This window comes from Ammospiza nelsoni, chromosome 13 (genome assembly GCF_027579445.1).
Source record: "Ammospiza nelsoni isolate bAmmNel1 chromosome 13, bAmmNel1.pri, whole genome shotgun sequence".
Classification (NCBI taxonomy): Eukaryota; Metazoa; Chordata; class Aves; order Passeriformes; family Passerellidae; genus Ammospiza; species Ammospiza nelsoni.
In genome coordinates, this window is record NC_080645.1 from 11,372,898 (window position 1) to 11,395,892 (window position 22,995).

At 38.4% G+C, this 22,995-nt stretch overlaps 1 protein-coding gene across 2 annotated transcripts in view; it reads left to right on the forward strand.

The window, feature by feature from the left end:
- Positions 1 to 22,716, forward strand: part of CHD9 (chromodomain helicase DNA binding protein 9) — an 86,453-nt gene extending 63,737 nt beyond the window's left edge. Inside the window, exons 22-41 of one of the 2 annotated variants that reach the window (XM_059481171.1) lie at positions 1,043 to 1,153; positions 1,837 to 2,033; positions 2,815 to 3,014; positions 3,471 to 3,630; positions 4,558 to 4,647; positions 5,439 to 5,542; positions 5,664 to 5,781; positions 6,461 to 6,518; positions 6,863 to 6,905; positions 7,064 to 7,283; positions 7,403 to 7,605; positions 7,836 to 8,744; positions 10,868 to 11,028; positions 11,963 to 12,235; positions 13,013 to 13,181; positions 14,096 to 14,235; positions 14,724 to 14,945; positions 15,738 to 15,866; positions 17,881 to 17,985; positions 19,280 to 22,716. In XM_059481171.1, coding sequence (XP_059337154.1) covers positions 1,043 to 1,153; positions 1,837 to 2,033; positions 2,815 to 3,014; positions 3,471 to 3,630; positions 4,558 to 4,647; positions 5,439 to 5,542; positions 5,664 to 5,781; positions 6,461 to 6,518; positions 6,863 to 6,905; positions 7,064 to 7,283; positions 7,403 to 7,605; positions 7,836 to 8,744; positions 10,868 to 11,028; positions 11,963 to 12,235; positions 13,013 to 13,181; positions 14,096 to 14,235; positions 14,724 to 14,945; positions 15,738 to 15,866; positions 17,881 to 17,985; positions 19,280 to 20,143 — 4,476 coding nt within the window. In that variant the 3' untranslated portion in view covers positions 20,144 to 22,716. Of the gene's footprint in view, positions 1 to 1,042; positions 1,154 to 1,836; positions 2,034 to 2,814; positions 3,015 to 3,470; positions 3,631 to 4,557; positions 4,648 to 5,438; positions 5,543 to 5,663; positions 5,782 to 6,460; positions 6,519 to 6,862; positions 6,906 to 7,063; positions 7,284 to 7,402; positions 7,606 to 7,835; positions 8,745 to 10,864; positions 11,029 to 11,962; positions 12,236 to 13,012; positions 13,182 to 14,095; positions 14,236 to 14,723; positions 14,946 to 15,737; positions 15,867 to 17,880; positions 17,986 to 19,279 lie in introns of both variants that reach the window. The other variant, XM_059481173.1, reaches the window with a different exon arrangement.
- The last annotated feature ends 279 nt before the right edge of the window (positions 22,717 to 22,995 follow it).

A 22,995-nucleotide genomic window follows, 5' to 3' on the forward strand; every position in this document is an offset into this window, starting at 1 on the left:
TGTGAGATGTGATGAGCTGCATTAGCCAAGAATATTAAAACAAATTTGCTTATAGATCTTGTATTTAGATACATTAAAGGCAGAGAAAAATATATATGGCAATAATTAATAAGGCTAAAAATTAATATGGTTAAAAACGCATTCTAAAAATGCATGAACAAAAGATATATATTTTGAACCTTGAGCTTTTTTGGTAAGAATTGGAAAAGTAACATAAAGAGTGTCCTAAAATAGCAGTGAGTGGAGATACATATATGTACATGGGAAGGGGGCTGAGAGTGTAAAATATCAAGCAGCAAAGCTTGGGATGTGGGCACTTCATGAATGCAATTGTGAGCATTCCAAAAGAATTAAAAAAGCAAAGAAAAAAGAAGACTTAAAATATTGTAAATGTATATTTATATTCTTAAATGGCAACATTTAAAAATATTATTTATTTATATGTTTATTTAGGTTTTCCTATATCTTGCTGATTATGCCTTAAATAAGAAGTAGATTTCTAAAGATCATCATCACTGTCTTTTTATCAGAAGAGTTAGAAATTTTTATATGTATTTACTCTTTTCCCAAATGCAGTGTTTCAGGGTTTTTTAAATGCCTTCTGAAATTAAGCCTGTTCCATGCACTCAGGCTTTGATTGTTGGCAGCTTAAACACCCCTTTGAAATTTCCCTCAAGCGAGTACTTCTGCATGAGATGAAATCCCCAAATGCTGATAAGCCTCTTCAAAAGATTCTTTTTTCTTCCATTCAAGTAATTTAGATTCAGACTTAGCAGCAGAAGAATCTTGCTGCTTAATGTTCTTCTCTCCTGATGGTGCATAAAAGTTCATTAGATTTTTCTGATATATTATGGATCTGATTTTTAAAAATTAAGGGGGAGGAGAGCTTTTGAGTTGCTTTGCAGTGTAAGTAACTTCTAAAGTCTTAACAGCTGCTTGGGAGATTTTTGATGAAATAAGGTCAGGCAATCTTTACAGCAGTGAGGCAAACTACAAACTTTTGATGTATGATGTTGGTAAGCTTTAGTTTTATGTATTACAGGCTAGTTTCGTTGCATCTGGAAACAGGACTGATATTTCACTAGATGATCCCAACTTCTGGCAGAAATGGGCCAAAAAAGCAGAAATTGATATTGATGCTATCAGTGGTAGAGTAAGTACTGTTTTAATGTGTATTTTTTTCCAAGCATGTGCTTGCTGTTGGATTCTGAAATTGCAGGTATGGGATTTCTGGTGCTTTTTGATTAATATTTCAACAAATCAAACTTTTTGTGCTGGCTTATTTGTACATGAGCAGTCGGCCTGCTGACAGCTGTAGTATTTTTGATTTCTGTCCTGTCCTGTAAAAAGTTTGGACATTTCTGGCTTTTGTCAAAGACCTGAAAATTATTAAAATTGTGGTATTATTCTGATTGCCCCATTTCTCTGTCTGTAAATCTTGGGCTAGAATCTGCAAAATAAATTACTAAAACCTGTATAAATTTTATAATGATGAAATCTTTGCCCTATACTTGAAGACATTCCCCATGCATTTGATTCAAAAAGGTTTCAGTGCCCCCTTTCCCTCACAAAGCCTGCAGAGTAGTCTGTGTGAGAGAAAGTCTCATCAGCTCAGATGAGGTACTCTGTGTTGTTTGTAACAAATGTACTGGCATTAGCATATGAAACTCATTTTTTGTTGCCTTAAATACCACAGAATGTTTTACCTTGCTCCATGGGTATTCAGTGTCCTCACGAAATAGCTGTGAATAACAAGATATAGGAACTGCTTCTGAACTGGAGCTGTGTACTTGAGAAAAACTGCTTCTCTCACGAGGTTTGTTTGGGATTTTGCAGAACAGCCTTGTCATTGATACCCCAAGAATCAGGAAGCAGACTCGGCCCTTCAGTGCCACCAAGGATGAGCTGGCAGAGCTGTCAGAGGTGGAGAGTGAGGGGGACGAGAAGCCCAAGCTGCGCCGGCCCTGCGACCGCTCCAATGGCTATGGGAGGACTGAGTGCTTCCGTGTGGAGAAGAACTTGCTGGTCTATGGGTATTGTGTACATCCTTCTTCATTCTCTCAAGGGTTTTAAAAATACTTATTTTTCCATGCAGTAAATTGATCTTGTGGAATAACTTAACTCTGTATTGGCAATGACCTGGAGAGTGTGCAGAGAATGTTTTTGGGACAGGAATTTATCTTGCATCCTGTAAGATAATCTTCCTGGCAATTTGCAATTAAAGAAACATTAAGAAAGAAGGGTGAAAATCTTTCTTCAAATGAGATTACAGCTTTTAACATGGGCACTTCAGGAGTCTCTCTAAAAATCATTACAGTAAGTGCTGCAGGCTGGCTCAAAGCTCTTAAAAATGTCTGAAATAATGCCTTGGTAGGTAACTTGATTTTCATAATTGTAGAACATCTTGCACTTCTGTGGGGCACAAATAGGAACTGAGAATCTAACCAGTTATTTTAAGCATACTGAAATCAGATAACTTGATTTGGAAATCAAATCTTAGGTGTTCCCTCACCCATCTTAAAAGAAAAATAACAGCATTCTTGTCAGAATGAGTTCCCATCAGTTTTGTGTCTTTGAAGTTTAAAACAATCATCCATACTTTTTGTAAAGAGGCACTTCTTGTTTAAAACTCTGTTTTAATCAGGTGGAGTTATATTGCAAATGTTACTTTATTATTTCTACTCATTAACTTAAACTGAAAGAAAAAGGCTAAAAGCTAAGTATTTTAGAGAAAAATTCTCTTTTGTAAGAGAAGTCTGTAGGTACCCTAGTGTTTCACTTCCAGGTGCTGATTTGTGTTTCACTTTGGACTAGGTGGGGCCGATGGAGAGAAATTCTGTCCCACGGCCGCTTCAAGAGGCAGCTGAATGAGCATGATGTGGAGATCATTTGCAGAGCCCTCTTAGCCTATTGCCTTGTTCACTACAGAGGGGATGAGAAAATAAAGAGTTTTATATGGGATCTCATCACCCCAACAGAGGATGGGCAAACACGAGAGTTACAGAACCACCTTGGTAAGGACTTCACGTGTTTCTGCACTCAAACAGCTTCATGTGTGTCTGTGGTACTGGGATAAAAACAGCAATAAACCCTCTTTGAACACATCCTGCTTGAAATAAATGGGATTTATTTCAAGCACACAATTCAGCTGATGGGCAAAGAACTGTCGTTGCTGCTTTGCCTTGGATTTGATGGCTTACCCAAATGGTGTTTGGTGTGAGCTTTCATTCCAGTTCAGAATAACCTATTCTATTTCATGGTAGGTGACAGACAGCCCACTCCTCTTCTCCCCCTCTCCTGTTGGTCCTTACTGGTGATGTGTACTCCAGAGGTGCTCTGAGACACAAAAAGTCTCACATACTGATGTTAGTGTTGATCCTGCACTGCAGATTCAATATCTGTATAGCATATGGGAACTGTCAGTTTTGTGGGCATCTATATCTATACCTGTAATATTTTACATTATACAGGCTTATCAGCCCCTGTGCCTAGAGGAAGAAAAGGAAAAAAAGTGAAGACCCAGGCTAGCACTTTTGATATACACAAAGCAGAATGGCTTCGAAAATACAATCCAGAGCATCTGTTGCAAGATGAAGGCTACAAAAAGCACATAAAACACCATTGCAACAAGTAAGCAGTAGCTGAAGTGTGAATGTCTTTCAATGTATGATTTTTTCTTCTAGTTTCTCATTGTCTTAGACTTTAAAATAGTTGTGGCAGTAGGAAGAAAGAAGTTTTAATGGTGTTATTTTGATTAGAATAAATAGGTCATGGTGTCTTTGTAGGTGAACAGATAATTTCACATGTAAAATAATTCTGTTACAATTTTTGAAGACACTGTTTTTGTGTATGGAGGGATCCCTTGCTAACTTGTTTGGGAAGCCTTGCAGCAGCCAAGGGACCAAAGAGTGGGAGTGCTTATCAGAGAGACTGAAAGCACTGAAGTTGTTGCCCCTCAATCTCACATGCTGTTTCCCTGGCATGTTTTTTAGGCTTCAGAGAATATGAGCTACCAGTTTGTGAAAGCTTAGTCATTCATGGCAGTGAATGAGCTTGGTGTAGATAAACAATTTTTCTGTAGCAAAAGTTGCCATATTATGCTTGGACAATTCATACAGCCGTAATCAAGAATTGAGATAAAGCATGGAGAAGTCATTGGGGTCACTAAATTATGAGTGAGAAGGAAAGGAAAGGTTAAGGGGAGGCTGTTCACTGTCAGCCCACTCAATCCTCTCTAAGGACATGCTCTAAGCAGGAAAAGGGAAATAGTACTTTATTCTTAGCAGTATTTTATGAAGCAAATGAAGAGTGTTCTGCTGACCCTGGTCTTCAGGATTTGAAAGAAAATTTTGCAATGAAACAGTTTGTAAATGTGATGACAATAAAAAGTCTTAGGTCACCTGAGCTGGATGTTACTTCCTTAAAAGTGAAGGAAGTAGGTTTTAGGAAAATGACTTGAAATATCTGAGATACAACAAAAGACAAAAGAAAACAATCCACAATTATTGAAAGCTTTTTGAGTTCTAATATTTGTATTTCTCTTTTTTCTTTATTTAGAGTCTTACTTCGAGTAAGAATGCTATATTACTTAAAGCAAGAAGTCATTGGTAATGAATTCCAAAAGGTCTTTGATGGAACTGATGCCAGGTGAACTATAGAGAGAGTATTTTTACTTGTTTATTTCAAATGTCAGATGAATATTCAAGAATCTGCCTAGACCTAAATAAGACATGCTAAAACTAAATGTGTTTATCCTTAGGCTGTGAGGAACATGTTTTTTGTTTTCTCTTTGTTTACTAAACACTTCATCAACTTGACATGAGGAAGTCCTGATTCCTCTTCATGAGTCTAGCTATATAAAGTAAAATAATATGAGTCAAATAGACTGAAAAAGTGAGTGAAAGATAGAATTATGTACTTGACATGATAATTGGCAGGTTTTCATCTGCTTTTGATTATGTGCTGTGTATTCCATTAATGCCTTCATTTTTTTTTTTTTACTTTTTTTTTTGGTGTAAAGGCAATTATTGCTGTTTGGAAATTCTTGAACTCACTGCTACTGGAGCTTGTGGGAGATAGAAAGCTGTAATTTGATTCAGAAATACTCGTGAAGAACAGTCCCTCTCATGCTATTAAACACTCACCCAGATAATCCTTGGTTTGCAAGGTTGTGCCAGCACAGGCTGCTGGGAGTTGAAGTTCACTTAGAGAGGAAGAATGTTGTATACTGGTTTTGCTTTTGTATTCTTTCCCTATTACTGGTCTCAAATACTAAATACTAAGCTGTCTGGGTGTTTTGTATTGCTGGTGTTACTGTATTTGTGTGCTTGAAGAGAGAGGTTTAAAGTCCCACATGAAGTAGAAATGTACTAATATCAAAATGTATTTCTGCCTCTGAATTCTATTAATGTTGGTATGCTCTTGGTGATTGTCTTTAGTGAAATTGATGTTTGGGTTCCTGAGCCAGACCACTCTGAAGTTCCTGCTGAGTGGTGGGATGCAGATGCAGATAAATCTCTTCTAATTGGAGTTTTTAAACATGGTGAGTAATGAGGGTGACTGTGTTTGCAGTTCCCCACACCCCAAAATAAAAACACTCTACACTCAATTTTTTTTTGTGTACTCTGCAAGTTGAATTTTTGCCACTTCTTTTTCCATTATAGGTTATGAAAAATACAACACTATCAGAGCAGACCCAGCTCTTTGCTTCTTGGAAAGGGTTGGAAAACCAGATGAGAAAGCAGTTGCTGCTGAACAGAGAGCAAATGATTATATGGATGGGTATGGAAGGGAATGTTTTGGGGCCTTAAAGCAAACAAATTTGTATTTACATGTTGTACCTTATTCTCTTCCTAACTGATTTTACGTGAGTTTGGTGTCGTTGTAAGCGATTCCACTGTGATTTTACTCCCATAGGGTGGGAAAGAGGGTTGGTAAATCAACTACTGAACTTTGGGATTTGACATTTAGGGAAAAATGCAGCAACCTGTTATTGACAAGGATTCTACCTTGTGTTGATAAGTTAAAAATACTACTTAGACACTGAATTGCAAAAGCATTCAGAGGTGGATTGCTACAGACCTGTTCAACTTGATTTCAGGTCAGCTTTTCATGTCTTAGTCTTGTGTAGCTGACCAGTGACCCCAGTAGATCAATGTGAGAATTACTGGTTACTGCTGAAAGAGAGAACTGCTTTTATTCATTGCCTCATCACTGAGGTTTTCAGTTGTATATAAAGGTATTCATCAAAGAATATCTTTGGATGATACAGTGACTTGGGGGGAGCAGGATTCAAGCCAAAGTTGCCATGAAATACTTTCTTCATTTCAAAGAAAAAAATAAATACAGCATCTTACTAAATTTAAATGAGTTTTGCTTAATTGAAGAGAGTGTAAGAACTTTTCAGTTAGTAGTGTAAAATATTACTAAAATGGCTTCTTTTGTGTTGAAATTTTAACAGGGATGTGGAAGATCCAGAGTATAAACCAGCACCAGCACTGTTTAAAGATGACATAGAGGTATAGTAGGCACCAGTTAATCGTTCCTTTTAACACCCATTCACTTAGACACTTCAACACACATTCACTTGTAATGTAATACTTCCACCTTTTTGTTGGGCAAATCATTACTTTTTTTTTCTGCTGATAAGGCTTGCTCCATGAGTTTCTGAAGTTGTCTGGGTGGGTGGGAATGATAGGGAATTGCTGCATAGTTCTGTTGTATGCCCTGTTAGCCATTTATCCAAACTATTTGTTACTTTTGTTCTTTTTCATATTCAGAAATTGTTGTAAGATGTACATTTAACCTAAATCTCTGGAGGAGGCTATATTTTAAATTGTGCTTCTCTTTTGTTTTTTTACAGGATGATGTTTCATCCCCAGGTGATCTCGTAATAGCAGATGGAGGTAAATCCATAAAACTACAAATCTGAGCCAGTTGCTGTTGTGTTTTGAATTGTTTAATTCTTGTGATTCTTATTTAAAATCTCATTAGCTAATGTAGAACCATAGACACCAGCAGTAATCAACTTCTTTATTTTTCCCATGACTTGGTTTTTGTACAGATGGACAAATGATGGAAGGGGACAAAATCTACTGGCCCACTCAGTCTGCCTTAACAACGCGGCTGCGCCGCCTGATCACCGCTTATCAACGCACCAGTAAGAACAGGCAGGCCCAGCAGATCCAGCCAGCATTCCCAGTACAAACCAGTATGATGCAGCTGCCATATGAGGAAGCTGCACTAAATCCAAAGATGGCTGCTAAGATTGAAAGACAGCAAAGGTATGTGCAGCATGCAAATGTACTTTTTCAATCTGCCCTTACATAAAAAATGGTAAAGACATAATGTGTGAAACAGTGAAGAAATTGACAGAATTTCACATTTTTTCTTGCTGGTCAAGATGGACAAGAAGAGAAGAAGCTGACTTTTACAGAGTCGTGTCCACATTTGGAGTGGTCTTTGATCCTGAGAGGGGACGGTTTGACTGGACCAAGTTTCGAGCGATGGCTCGGCTGCACAAGAAAACTGATGAGAGCTTGGAGAAGTACCTGTATGCATTTATGTCAATGTGCAGGAGGGTCTGTCGCCTCCCCTCAAAAGAAGGTGGGTGTGTATGTTTTTACTTTTTACATTTGTATTGTCGGTGCCTACCTTGAAAAGGTTTTTCTTTCATGTGTTGGAAGATAAAAATGGGGGAGGAAGAATTAAGGAAACCTGTTGAGGGTAAAATTGCAAGCTTATAATGGGGAGACATATCTTAGCTCATTAGTCATCTACGTAAAGTACTGATGTGTTGGTTTTGGCAGATTCTCATTTGTTTTGTTCTAATCCAGAGCTCGTGGACCCAAACCTTTTCATCCAGCCCATCACGGAGGAACGCGCTTCCCGGACTTTGTACCGCATCGAGCTCCTGCGCAAAGTGCGGGAACAGGCCCTCAGGCACCCCCAGCTCTTTGAGAGGCTAAAGCTGTGCCAGCCAAACCCTGACCTGCCTGTCTGGTGGGAGTGTGGGACTCACGACAGGGATCTGCTTATTGGAGCTGCTAAGCACGGAGTCAGCAGGACAGATTATCATATTCTTCGTGATCCTGAACTCTCATTTATGTCTGCCCAGAGGAACTATAATCAAAACAAAGTGGCTCTCTCAAGGACTTCTACTCCACTCTTGCACCAGTACCAGATGGCATTATCTGCTTCTCCTCTTACACCTCAGTCAAGACTGTCAGATGCTAAAGTGAATGCTTTTGAGGACACAAAAGCTAAAAATGAAAATCTGAAAGAGGATCCTCAGTCTTCTGAAGAGGAATCTATGTCTACAGAGGAGACACAGACAATACTAAAATCTGAACCTTTGAGTCCCAAAAATGGCACCCCAATACAAATGTCAGACCACAGACCTAGCGTGAAGGCTGAGACAGACAGACGCATGGTGGCAGCAAGGACAGAGCCTCTAACGCCAAACGCAGCTTCCAAAAAACAGAGAGTCAGCAAAAGGGGGTCTGACTCTAGCTCTGACTCAGACTCTGACTCAGATAGATCATCCTGTTCTTCCAGGTCATCATCTTCATCCTCTTCGTCTTCCTCATCTTGTTCCCACTCTCGATCTGGCTCTAGCTCTTCATCATCCTCATCTTGTTCTTCAGCATCTTCATCGTCCTCCTCGTCGTCCTCATCATCATCGTCATCATCATCATCATCGTCTGAAGAGAGTGATAGTGATGAAGAGGAGGCACAAAAACGTGGTATGTGTGTAGTCTTACTTCTGCAGTATAATTCTTTACTGAACTAGTTTATTCTTAATGGAAAAATGTCTTTAAAAGGCTTTTAGATCCCATGGAAGTTAACTTTATTAAACATAATGTAAATAAACATATTTGCTTAATTCTTCCAAGTGAGTTGGAAGAATTTCAGGAATACTCCTTTTTGTTTGCTCCATATCAGAGCCTTGGTGAGGTACTTAGGACGTGTTGTGATCCCTAAGCAAGGTTGCTGTGCATGTGGTTCATGTGTGGGAGACTGGAATGGGCAGCATTTTCTGGAAATATACTCTCTGTGTGTGTATCCCCTGTTATGGGTTCTTATCCTAAACAGATCCTTTAGGTTTCCCTGTTTGTTTTTTCCACTCTTGCTCACCTGTCTATGTAGCTTCCTCATATGTTCTTTCATAAAACCTGCAAGCTTCCTTCTGTCCAAACTCGAGTCATGTCAGCTGATTTCTGTTGTGAATTTTAGTGCCCAAACAATGTTTTTGCACTGAAAATTTTCAAACACTTTAAAACTTTTCAAAAAATTCACTTAAAATAAAACCTGCTTAGCCAAGACTGAGGTGGCTGCAGCACATAAGACCATGTAACACAGACACAGTGAAAGCTTCAAACTGGAAGCAAAAACCTCTGATAAAGTGATTTAGAGTTTTTAATAACCCTACCATTCATTATATAGTACACTCCTTACTTTGCTGCTGTGAAGTGGCCTCTATTTCCCCCACTGAAACTCAGAATATGGAAAGATTTCTCTATGTGATACAAATGGTAATAGAGAAGGGAAGAAAATGAAGGCAGGCAGTGGGATGAAGAACCTGTTCTTTTCCAATGCCTAAGAGGAAAAGGCATTGTCTTAATCAGATGGATCTCCTTGTCCATGGAGATGACAAATGGAAACCATGGGGTTAATTTACTGGGGAAATGATTACTGAGCAAGTAAAATTCCACTTAGAGAAAATTACTAATATGCTGCTGCCTGTAGCAGGGAAAAGACGTTTTTAGAGGAAGCAGTTGGTGTGCAAACAGTAAAACAATGACAGCAAAGGAATGCTTATATAACATAAATATTCAGATAGAGATTGTGGTTACCATAAGTGTGCTGCAAGTCCAAATATTATGCTTGTTATGTACCAGCTCAGTCTGTTTAGGCAAATAATCCTGCCTTCCTCAGACTGCAGAATCTCATAAGTCAGATGGCTTTTTTGTTTTGGAGGGGTTTTTTTGGTGGTTTTGCTGTTAGTTTGAAGAGATGGGTATAGGCTGGAAGGTTCACTTAACTTAATCTGTATTATAATTTTAAGGCCAGGTTTTATTTCATTGGTGATTCAATGGCAATGACCCTTTGGCATACTTTCCACATTTGAAGCATCTCTGAAGGGAGTGCTGGATTCTATCAGATGACTCAGTACAGAGCTATTGTTAAGGACAAATCTAATTTCTGAAGAGCTGCCCCTCTTGCTCCTTGTGCTACTGTAGTAGTTGGATTTTCAGGCAACACTTTTTTTTTTGTTGTTTCAGACTGTTTCCCCACGTCATAGTGAAATTTCTGTTGTCTGAATGGAGGCAGAAATTAAATACTAATGATGAAATATAAGAAAGCCAGAGGACACACTGGAAAGATAATAGGGAAAAATCCTCAATGATCAAAAATTGAACAACTGAATTATGCAGGCACACATGTTCAAGGCATGGAGCATCCAGTATTCCATGCAGTAAACGAAATGGTTCTTTTAAAGTACTCTCCCAGTGGATTTCCCATGTGCTGGTGATAGACACCTTTGCTTTCAATTTAATTCAATGCTTTAGTGAATGTTGTCTTATCAAATAAATATGTTAAGTGAAGACTGTCTGTTAGATGATTCTGAAGCATGTCTGTTTCCAATAGTAAATGGTCAACATCTTCAGCTTCCAAATACTAACAGGAATATGTGTGGAATTTACATCTCTAGAAAAGGATCAGCCTGAAAAACCTAATTCTTCAGTTTAACTTTGTGTTTGGACTTTCTCTGAACATTGTTGTGTGTGTTTTATTCACCTGGACCTCTTACAGTAAGTGTCTAATTCCCTTACAGCATAATGATTTTGATGGTTTTATTTAGCAGAAGGAACTCCACATATAAAAGCCTATGACGAAGAGAGTGTGGCCTCTCTGAGCACCACACAAGATGAGACACAGGACAGTTTCCAGATGAACAATGGGACACCAAATTCTGGTTATCTCCTACAAGGTGGATACATGCTGGCTGCATCCTACTGGCCAAAGGCAAGTTCATAATGCAACCTTGAAAACCAAAATAGTAGTTGAAGGTGGGCTCTAACATGAATATTCTGTTAAGTATGTTAGAACCAAGAAGCAGGGTCAATAGCTGTAGGATTTGAGCTTCAGGACCTTTTAGATGTTGTTATGTTGTCTCCTAAAACATGCATTTAAATCTGGGTACTGCTTTTAATAATTCTTGAAGGGGAGTATAATTGTAATGTTACAAGCCCTTGGCACATTGTGAAAAATGACATTCAAAATGTAGAAAGTTGACTTGTATCAAATATAGCAGAGAGCCTTGAACTGAGAAATAAGTGTTTGCTTACAGAACTTGTAATTTTAGCAAATTTATCTGTCAAATAACTGTGAAATGATCAGAAAATCCAGTAGTTTTTGTAGTCTTCATGTACTTAGCTGAGTTTACTGGGACTTGAGAACTGTGTATTACAGAGGTGTGTGATTATCTGTGTTTGGTGCCCAAAGGATGGGAATGAGGAATTACATGGCTTTGGAAGATAAAAGGAGACATAAATAGTAATCTGTAGGTTTAGTTTTGTAAATGGTATTTGCTGTATGGTATGGTGCTGCTCACAGGTTCAGATCCTGCTAACAGTGAGTCAAAGCCACACATACAAATATTGCTTTGGTAGTTACCATATCTTTCCTTTAAAAATCAGGAAGTTAGTGTATTTCAGTCATTTGCCAGACCCTGCACAGATGAGAGAAATTGCATATTTGTTTAGAGGTTTATAGTATTATGTACAGAAGTGCTTTCACAGATTTACAGCGAATCAGTACAAATCCAGGAACTTCAAAATCTTCAAGTCCAGTGATAAAAATGTTGTCATTTCTCTTCTCTGTAGAATTAAGAGCTAATACATAAAAGTAACAGTGTTGGTAAGCATTGCTCTTACAGAATGACTTTCTCATATTTCAGGACCGAGTTATGATTAACAGACTGGACAGCATTTGTCAGACAGTGCTGAAGGGTAAATGGCCTTCAGCCCGGAGGAGCTACGACAGCACCACCGTGGCCTCCTTCTACACCACCAAGCTGCTGGACAGCTCAGGGGCAGCTGCAGAGTACTGTGAGCCCAGTGCACCCACACCCCCTCTGGCAGCTGTAAAAGAAGAATATGAGCAATCTCCCCAGCTGTCAAAGGTGAAGAAGCATGTACGAGAAAAGGAGTTTACAGTGAAAATCAATGACGTATGTTTATTTTTATTGCCCTAGGACCTGGTTGCGATTGCGGTGTGCGGCATGCTTTACCTGCAAGTGGCTGCCTGCTCTCACTCTCACTTCTTCACACACTTGTTTGTGGGTATTTGGGTCTGCTGCTTCTGGGCACTGAGTGTTTGGGGTTTGGGTTTGGTTTTTTGGGGAGGGGGTTTTTCTGTGTTCTTTTTTTTTTTTTTTTTTTTTTTTTCTTTTATTTGCTTAAGCCACTGGAAGGAATCTTTTTTTTTTTTTTTTTTTTTCCCCTGAATTGAGTTTTTGCCATGCTGGTGCTTCCTCAGACAGCTTGTTTTATGCTGTTTCTAACAAATCTGGTTAGTATAAAAAGATATTTCTGCTGCTCAGCTTTTTTTTTTCATTTCAACAAGCACTTTATTATTTCATGGTCTTTTAGAGGATTACAGGAAAATTTCCTGGTTTAAATGCAGGGTAGAAGCTTCAAACATTTTGTTTATCTGAAGTTTGGGACCTATTTGTAGCACATAAAAATATGTGACTATTTGCTCTTGTAGTTGGGTCTAGGACTGGATTCTGGAGGTAAACAGCTTACCAGTGTCTGGATTTTTCAGTTCAGATGAAATTTCTGTTCATATTCTGGTTTTACATGGAAGAACAAGATTGTACAAGGTCTAACACAGTGTTTTCATTCTTTCTCAATTCTGCTGGAGTAACTGTATGTGAAATCCTGATTGTGAAGTAGTTCTTTCTGCTTCAGCAGAAGCTCTTCTAATCCTGGCATTTATTTAACAGGAAGGTGGTTTGAAATTGACTTTTCAGAAGCAGGGACTGTCTCAGAAAAGGCCGTTTGAAAGCGAGGAGGGTGCATTGGGTCAGCAGCAATATCTGGCTCGGCTCCGTGAACTCCAGAATGCTTCAGAAACCAGCCTTGTCAACTTCCCCAAATCACTTCCCAAATCAGGTACAAAACATGTCAGAAAGGAGAAGGGCAATGTAGTATTCAGTCTGCTGGGTTCTTCTGTTGATATCCATGAATTGGCAATGGAGAGAGATGTTTGCAGTGTTCTAAACTGCAGCCTGGAGAAATTCTCTCCAGTGTGGAGCGCATGATGCTTTATCATAGTGTCAATTACTGTAATGTTAATTTAGTAGAATGATGCCATTATACACTGTAAACCCCCTCCAAAGATTTTAATAATTATAGAGTGCATCACTGTACACTGACAGTAATCAGTTTAACTCAGAACTTAATGTGGCTACTTTGTAAATAAAGATGAAGAGTTCCAGATTTATGCCTCTGCCAATTTGAACTCTTGATAATCTTCCTTGTGTCTCATATAAAGAGGCCATGGAGGACAATTGGAATCAATTTTTGATTTATAGCCAAAAACTTACAGCTTGTTTCATAACAAGATAACAATAGGTATACTCTGACAAATACAAATGAGCCTGAAGTAAGGACCTAACATTTGGATTAAAATATTGGAAATTATTAGAAATGGGTGCTTAACTTAGACCAGCTTCTGCTTCAATTTTGCAACAAACCATTAAAGTCTTGCTGAACATTTGTTTAGGGATGTCTGCCTCTCTTTGTGTATGATATCAACAGTTGTCAGTAGCAATCATCCCTATATAGATAAATTTGGAGGGGGTGCAGGGGCAGTAATGAAATTTTCATACTAAAGTAGCTTTCAGAACCTGATATTCATGATGCTTTAAGCAATCATAAAACAAAGGGCTATTTATCTTAGCTGTTACATGTAGAAATTACATGCACTTGCAATAATTAGAATATTCTTATTTCCTTTTTGTATTCAGAATGTTTCTCTTTATAAAACAAGCATCTGACACAAGTTTGATTGCCTCATTTAATAGGTACTTCCAGTCACTTAACAGCCAGTGCCAATGGAGTCATCGTTGACAGTCAGCCTGTAGTCAAAAAGAGACGAGGAAGAAGGAAGAATGTGGAGGGGGTTGATGTCCTCTTTATGAATAGAAATAAACAGCCTAACCATGTAAGTAAACTTCATTCTGTATCCAAAAAATAAGATCAAAATTATTATTATTATTAATGCCTTAATTGAGCATAACCAGCTGTCCCTGCGCCACAAAAGCTTGTAGGCAAAACTTTGATTTGGGATATTTTTTGCTGATAGTTTATGATTACACAGATGAAAACTGGTGGAGTGTCATTAAATATCAGATATATACAATAGAAATAACTGTTTTTAAAATGTAACTTGAATTCTGATGAACTTTAACAATGTATTATTAAAAATTTGTGGCTTGACATAGCATAGCTATGTCCAATTTGTGACTTGGACATACCTGCCTGTAACATCTGTTATGGAGCCTCATTGGACAGAGACTTGAAGGGATTTCTTTGGCATGAGCCAGTCCTTGAGTGCGATCTGCAAAACTGCGCCTTTCATTGACTCATACAAGAAAAAATTGTGATGGCTTGTTTTCAGTGCAATAAAGCAGATGTTTTTAATTTCTCCAGGTTAATCCAGGTATTAACTCCTGCCAGGTTGCTGCAGGAATAAACCCAGCACTCACCTACACACAGTCCCAAGGCATGCTCGATGCAGAGAGCCCAGTTCCTGTTATTAACCTAAAAGATGGAACAAGGCTTGCAGGTGATGATGCCCCTAAAAGAAAAGATTTAGAAAGGTGGCTTAAAGAACATCCTGGATATGTTGAAGATTCAGGAGCTTGTATTCCTGTGAGTATTTCTTTCACCTCTCCCTAGCTAAATAGTACAATATTTCACATATTATGTATTTTGGTTTGTATTCTGTGTTACGGGGAATTACTTCTTTGTTCTTCTGTTCCACATAGAAAAAGGAAAATGTCCATTTCTTTTTACAGTGTGAGGTCTCCAAGCCTTCCTTTTTTCTCACAAATGTAATTGCCAAGAAAAGCAACACCAAATCAAGACCATTTGATCTTTATATGATTTCACTTAGTATTTAAAAAATTATCTAGGACAAGAAAACTCATATTACCGTGGTACTGATGATAGGGGCTGAAAATGTGTAACAGCATATTTAGTGATGTGCAAAAGGATTAAAGAACTTACTGTGGAATGCATCTCATACCTACAGTACAGTGCTGTGGTAGTGGTGTTTGTGTGGGTATGATCTTCTCATGCTGTTACTTCTAAATTTGACATTTTTTAATGTAAGAAAATCATATGTGTGATATCTGGAATAACAACCTTCCTTCTCCATGAAGGTAATACAAAGCAGTAGCAATCTTCCAGACAGTTAAAGCATTGTTAAAAACTGAAAAATTAGTAAAGCAATGGGCAGAGGCATCAGAGAGATGATGTAGTGCTGTTTACTGGACTGCTTATTAAATGATTGTGATTAGTGGATAGGTACTGGTATTAAAATATTTCTGAAGTTGAAGTTGGCTTCAAATTAATGCCTGACTCAAGAGAATGCACAGAGATCTTACTTTTAAAAGCAGTTATATCAGAAGGATAATTGGCTTTTAAATTCCTTTCTAACAGAGGATGCAGCTGCACGATGGGAGGCCCAAACAAAAACGACACCGTTGTCGAAACCCCAACAAACTGGATGTTAACAGTTTAACTGGTGAAGAACGTGTTCAGCTCATAAATAGAAGAAATGCAAGAAAGGTATTTATGATACTGTTCCCATTCTCATACTCCCCAAATGAAAAGTTACTCCCGGCGAAGAACTTAATATGCTACACTTACTAAAATTTTCCCAGTATACAAATGAAAGGTTTTTGTTTTAAAGTTTTGGCACAGAACAAAAGATGTAAATTTCAATCTTCTAGTAAATATTTTGCTACTATGAAAATATGTAAGATAGAGATAGAAACTTAGCTCATGGTTTATTGAACTGAACACTCTGTATGATGCAGTGTTTGTGCCATTGACTCAGACAGAGGCAGGGGCCACTAAAATAAATGTTCAAAATCCATTATCAAAGTGGCAACTTTGTCAGAAGTTTGAGATTTTTTTGTGATCTTCTCATTACTATTTTTGGCAAAATTGTTTTGGTAATATATCTGCCAAAGAAACTTGTCCTTTGGAATTGAGGCAATCCTCTGTACTGGATTATTTTGCTTTTTGCTTTTTTCAGTAATGTCTGCCATTTGCCCTTTGTGGATCTGCCAGTAGTATTGGCTGTCAGTCACATTTCTAGGTGAAATGGTAGGGGAACAGGAGAACAAAAGGAGAAGGGGAATTCTTGTGTGAAAAGGCAGCAGTGGAAGATGTGAGGGCAGGTGTTGAATTGAATTTTTGTGCAGGTGGTCAAAGTTTGGGAACAGCACAATGCATTTGAACAGGCTCTAGGGAAGGCTAAAGGCAATATTCAAGAAAAGCATGCAGAACATCAGTGATGTCTGTTGAACAGATCTGGCCAGGTGTGTTTGATGGTGTCTTTGAATGTCAGTGTAGCACCAGAGCAGCAACCCGGGGGGAGTCTTTGAGCTGTTGATTCCATGTAAGGAGCATTTTCCCTTTCCCTTGTGGCACTGCCTGCTTCTCTTTTTGTTGGAGCAGCTACAAGGGAAGCAGGATGGGGTTTTTTTGTATGCTGCTATATTAAGGTCAGGAGCTTTGTCCATCTGTACAGGAGAGCAAGGCAGAATTTGAGTCTTTAATCTCTTCAGTGTATTGAGACAGCAGCTCTGAAGGGGAACCAGAATGGTTGTGAGTCTCTTGGAACTGAGATCTGTGGCTGCTCTTCAAGAGCTGTGCCCTGAGGGATCTTGTCAAAGTTGAAGATCAAGGAGTGAGAGATATGATCTCTGTTTACTGTGAAAACCTGTGTTTTCATGATGGCTTTTTTCCTCTCAAATTTCCACTCCATAGCTGGTGCTTGGATGCTTAATTAATACCAGGTTTTCCATGTATCAGTTGTCTCCAATTTCTGTGTGTCACCAAACCTGTTTTTTCTCATTTACTTTTTTAGTTCTGTAATACTTTTGAGTAGCAGGGAGTGAGGGCCCAAAAGTAGCCTAGAAAATATGAGTTTAAGTTGCAGTTTATAGAGAAAGTTAAGCAGAAACTGGAAAATTTTCTTCTTTTTCTTTCTGGATCTGAATAATTCGTCTCATTAATTTAAAAACCTTACTTTCCTGCTTATCTGCTTTTATTAGGATATGCTGTTTAGTAACTTTATTTTGGCCCTTCTTGCATGAAAAAAAACCTCAGGAACTTAATTCATGATTGCAGTGCCTCCTAAATAGTTTTAGAAGTTGACTGAGATGAGAGAACAGGATTTATATACTGAATAAAGGAAAAGCTTAACAGGGTTGTACTTTGACCTTCTTGGTAATACTTGGACCACTGTTCTCTGTTCATGTGGTTGCTCTTCCATTCATTGCATGTCTAAATAAATACTAAATATTAAACATCAGTGGGAATGTCAAATACTGAAGTCTTGAATTGAGTTCAATAGATGAATTTGAGTTTAGTAGATTTAGAACAAATCACATACACATCTATCACCAGGAGTCAGCCAAAAGCTGCATCATGCTCCATGATAACTTGAAGTGAGGCTTTATTTGTACTGTGTAATTCAAAAGATAAAAAATGAAACAGTGTCAGGTATTAATGTTGCCTTTTTTCTTATCAGTTGTCACAAATTCACTGACTTCTATCTTCTGCTTCTCAGGTTGGGGGTGCATTTGCTCCTCCTCTGAAGGATTTGTGCAGATTCTTGAAAGAAAATCCAGAGTATGGAGTGGCTCCTGAGTGGGGAGACGTGGTAAAACAGTCTGTAAGTATTTGCAGAATAAGATAACCATGACATGAAATGTATCTGAAAGGAAACAAGGCAAATAGAAAAAGCATGCATGCCAAGAGGTGTGATTTTCATTTCTGGTATTACATGAACAGCAAACATGAGTCAGTGTCAGCTTTCTGCCAGCTCAGTTCAGTAAATGCTTTGCTGGCACAACTGGAATAAGAGAAAGGGGTGGAACAGTGACTGGCAACCCCAAATTAGAGATTTTGTTGAAGATGCTGTAATAGTGTGACTTCTCGTGTCTTAAATATAGCCCAGTGGCTTTTAGGAAAGATATTAGCCAAGAAATCATTTAAGATAGAGAGTACTTTCTCTAAAGTTTCAGTTGGGAAAAAAATTCTTATTTTTAAATATTTATTTTACTTTTAGCATGCACCTCTGATAAATCAGGATAGTGAGGATACTATCAGTTAGTCTTGCCTTGAAAATAAGGCCACATTTTGAACTTAAAGAAGTTGTATTGTATAGTGTATACCTCTGAATAGAGGTATAAATACTAGCAGAATTACTTTGAGAAAGTAGCAGTTACCTACAGTAGAGGAGAACAGAACTTGAGTTCTGAATTGCTCAGGTTGTATTAAGCTAATACAAATCAGAGTTATTTGCTAGGGGAAAAAGGCAGTTGTACCATAGTGTTGAGTTATATTTGATCTTATGGTTGCCTTTTTAAAAAGGAAATTTCAAGACAATACATTTTAAAGGGAATATTGGTATTCATTGCAATTCTTTGTTGTTAGGTAGGAGGTCTTAAAGTGGTGAAGCAATACTATACAAATCCTAAATAGAAGTACTAAGAATTTAATTTAAATTCAGATTGAGTCTTTATTGGTTTTTCTTCAGTTTATGGATGAGATGAAATATGAGGGCATTAAAGAGACACCAGCGAAAATAAAAAGGGCTCAGGGATTGTCAGTCTGTGTGCAATCACACATATTTAACTTTAAATTGAAAACGAATTAAACTGTCAAGCGATTGCTGTGTGATAATATTTCAAAGCAATGCTGGTTTAGATCTTAGATCTTAGCTTGCTCCTATAATTAGCTGTATTTGGCTTGATTTGCCCGGAAGCCATGAAGGGTGGGGTAGCAGAGGGTGTGAGAAGAGCCCTCACAGTGGAGATGGGCTGTAGACATTTGGGATGCGGTCAGCACAGAGTCAGCCCAAATTCCAGGGAGCTGCTGCTCTGAACACTCGAGTTCTGTGTTTGCTTTTCCTTTGCCATCCTGAAGATGCCGAATGGCGCTAAAGTGCCGCTGTGTCTCTGCAGGGCTTCCTCCCCGAGGGGATGTTCGAGCGCATCCTGACGGGCCCGGTGGTGCGGGAGGAGGTGAGCCGCCGGGGGAGGCGCCCCAAGAGCGAGATCGCCAAGGCCACGGCGGCCGCGGCCGCAGCCTCGGCGCACAGCGTGTCCGTGAACCCCCTGCTGGCCAACGGGCTGCTGCCCGGCGTGGAGCTGCCCGGCCTGCAGGCCCTGCAGCACAACCTGCACAACCTGCAGTCGCTGCAGGTGACGGCGGGACTCATGGGAATGCCGGCCGGCCTCGCCGCCGCCGCGGGAGAGGCCAAGAACGTGGCTGCCATGTTCCCCATGCTGCTGTCGGGCATGGCCGGGCTGCCAAACCTGCTGGGCATGGGAGGGCTCCTGGCAAAGTCCACGGAATCCGCCGAGGAGAAAAAGGGAAACGATGCGAAGGAGACGGATGCAAAGAAGGAAAGGACAGAAGACCAAAACACGGACACTGGTGGTGAAAACTCTGTTTCCAGTTCTCCTTCGACATCCTCTGCCGCCGCAGCTGCCAATCCTCTCTCTCTTAACCCTTTACTTTTGTCCAACATACTTTACCCAGGGATGCTTCTCACTCCAGGCCTTAATCTTCATATCCCAGCTTTGTCTCAGTCTAATATTTTTGATGTACAGAACAGTGAAAGCAATGACACGGGCTCAGCCAAGCCCACAGAAGAAAAGGAGGAAAATTCTAGGGTTAGAGATCAGGAAGACAAAGGGGGAACAGAGCCAAGCTCTCACAATGAAAACAGCACAGATGAGGGTTCAGAGAAAGCAGATGCTTCATCTGGATCTGACAGTACATCGTCTTCATCTGAGGATTCGGATTCGAGCGATGAAGACTGACCCCAGACTCTGCACTTAAATTATAAACTGATTTTGAATTTATTCTTTAATTATTTCATTGTAAATAACCCAGTGTTGAGTGCATCAATGATTTACTGACCGAACATTTCAGTATTTGTTTAGAAGTGCAAACTGCTTTCAGAGACGTTTTGCATGTAATATTTCTTGAAGTTCATAAGTTTCTGAACTTGTATGTACTATCAAATACACAATGGTGTAAAATTACAACAAAAGGCATTATAATTTTGTTGGGGGGTTAATTTTATGAAAATAATGCTCAAGTAAGAGCTGTATATTTAATATATTTGCAGTGAACACAGAATACTTTATGCATATTATTGATTTAATTTGAATATAGTTTTACAGCCTCCTTGACACTTATAATTTACAGATCAAAACTCAGCAATAATTTGGGCAGCTAATGAATGTCATGAAAGCTGTAGAATCTACATCACCATCCATTGCTTTAATTACATGAAAATGCTCTAGTGTTGTGATGCACTGCTGTTTCCAATTCAGGTACAAGTGTGTTTAAAAGAAGATAAATTTTTCCCAATTAGCCAATTAAACTGGCTACCTGTTACCTCAGCTGAGTTAGTTTAGGAAGTTTACATTGGTTTCTATTACTTGTTTTCAGGTTTTGTTTTGTTTTTTAAAGACATCCTGTATAGCATGTTAAAATCTGAGTTACTTGAGGTAAGACTGTTGGGGTTTTCTTTCCCCCTTATTGCAGCTGTTCTCTTTGACAGCAGTAAGGGGAAAATAAAGCAAAAGCTGTCTTATCTCATGCTACTTGGCACCATGTAGGTCTATTTAGTTTACACCTTGCAAAGTTTTGGGCTCCCTCTGCAGAATTAAAAGTCCCAAAATGAGGAGTAGTTTCCCCGAGACTCAGAAGAGGCAAACTATCATAAAGTGCCACTGAAAAGACCTTTCAACACTGCATAATTCATGTAAAAATTGTTTGTTTGCTTTGTTTGTGTAGATTTCTATTTGTGTTTTATGTCATAAAACCTCCTGGAGTTCCCAGTTAATAATGGTAAATAAAGTACAGATAGTTTTGAACTCCTTTTGAGTTTAAACTTCTCTGCAGATTTAAATCTGACTAAACATTATCCAAAATCATTATTGGGATATCACTTCATATATTATGCTGAGTTACCCACTAAAGAAAAAAGCACTTTGAATAGTAAGGAAGACAAATTATTCCTAGAAACCACAGTAACAGGGCATAAGGCATCTCGTTTCAAGTCCAAATCCTTAGAACCCTTTACTATATGAAATCTGTCAAAGATTCCTCCTTCTTCTTAAGCTGCTATTACTCTGACACAGTCGAGGCCCAGATTCACATTTACAGAACTTCTGAACTGACTGAGACTTCAGGTGACCTTGGTTACATCATTTGCGGTCCAAGAATAGGCAAGTGTTAAGAGAAAACAGATACAGGTACTAGTGAAAGTCATGGAAAAAGCTTTACAAAGGGATAAATTTAAAAATAAAAAACAAAAACTGTATATTTTGATATAGTTCTGTTGCTTGCTTGTACAGTAAAACAACTGTGTTGTTTTTTATCAAGAACTTTACCAATGAAATATAAGTTTCTATGTGCAAAATAACTAGCCCCACGATTAGAAACAGTATTAGATGTAATTACACAATTATACAAGTACCATTTGGATTGTGCTGGTTACGTATTTTCCCAGATAGTATTTTGATTTTTGGCCCTTCATGCAGTGTCTTAGCAATAGTGAAAATCAAAAACTGCCGAGAGAAGGGGGTAGCCAATCTTTCGTCATTAAAAGAAAAAGTATTTCATATTTAATATTTTGCCCTTTGTGTAATATAGCACTTTTATTTAACTAGGATGCATCTATGAAATAGCCAAAGTTTTACAAGCAGTTATTAACTTCGTTTGCTGATGGAGTATGTCAACAATACCATCACTTCCCACCCTTCCCCCACAAAACAAGCCCTAAATCTTGTGGCTAAAACCTAATTTATATCAGATTTATGAAATAAAGTATTTTCCTATTATGGTCAAGTAAGTTTGGTTACTGTTCTAGTGATTCTTTCTATGTAATAAGGCAATTACAGTTTCAAGTAATGAAGGCTGGTGTAGACTTGAACATAATTATATTTGGGTTATTTTTCATCAGTTTGATCCAGAGGGGGAAAAAAGTGTCCCACTATCAGCTAAACTATATGCAAATACGGTTGTATAAAGTTAAGGGTTATAAGGAAACCTCAGTAGAATTACACTAATACTGAAGTTAAAATTAAAAGGATATCCAAGGTGATGATAAAAGTGTGTGTTGGTAGTTACTAAAAAACCTTAGCTGTTATTGCCTTGTATTTCTATCCCTTGTTTCAGGCTTCATGATCCAAGTCTTAGTCCAGGTTTTTTTTGGACATTTGCAATATTTGCCAGTTGTGTTCTGTGTAGTCTGAATTTGCTTTCTGTAGTTGAACAAGCGTCTTAAAAAGTCATTTGTAATTTATTGAATTACTTTCTATGATGTTCTATAGAGCAAATGGAAGTTTAATTATTTTTTATTAAACATATTCTTTGACTACCCGTGATGTCAGCCTCAGTATGTGAAAGTAATGCTGTGTAAGGATTAAACATGGATCTTCCAGCAGCAGAACTCAAGTTTTCAGTGCGAAGTTTTAAAACTGAAATTATTCTTAAGACCTTAAAAAACCCTGCAGACAAGCCAAGGACATAACACACCTACTGCCCAAGACCATGGTTTACTCTTGTATAATTTTACTGGGAATCTAATTCTCTTATCTTACAATCAAACCAGCTGTTACTCCCACCCTTCAGTACTTATGGTTGGAAAAGAATGTAT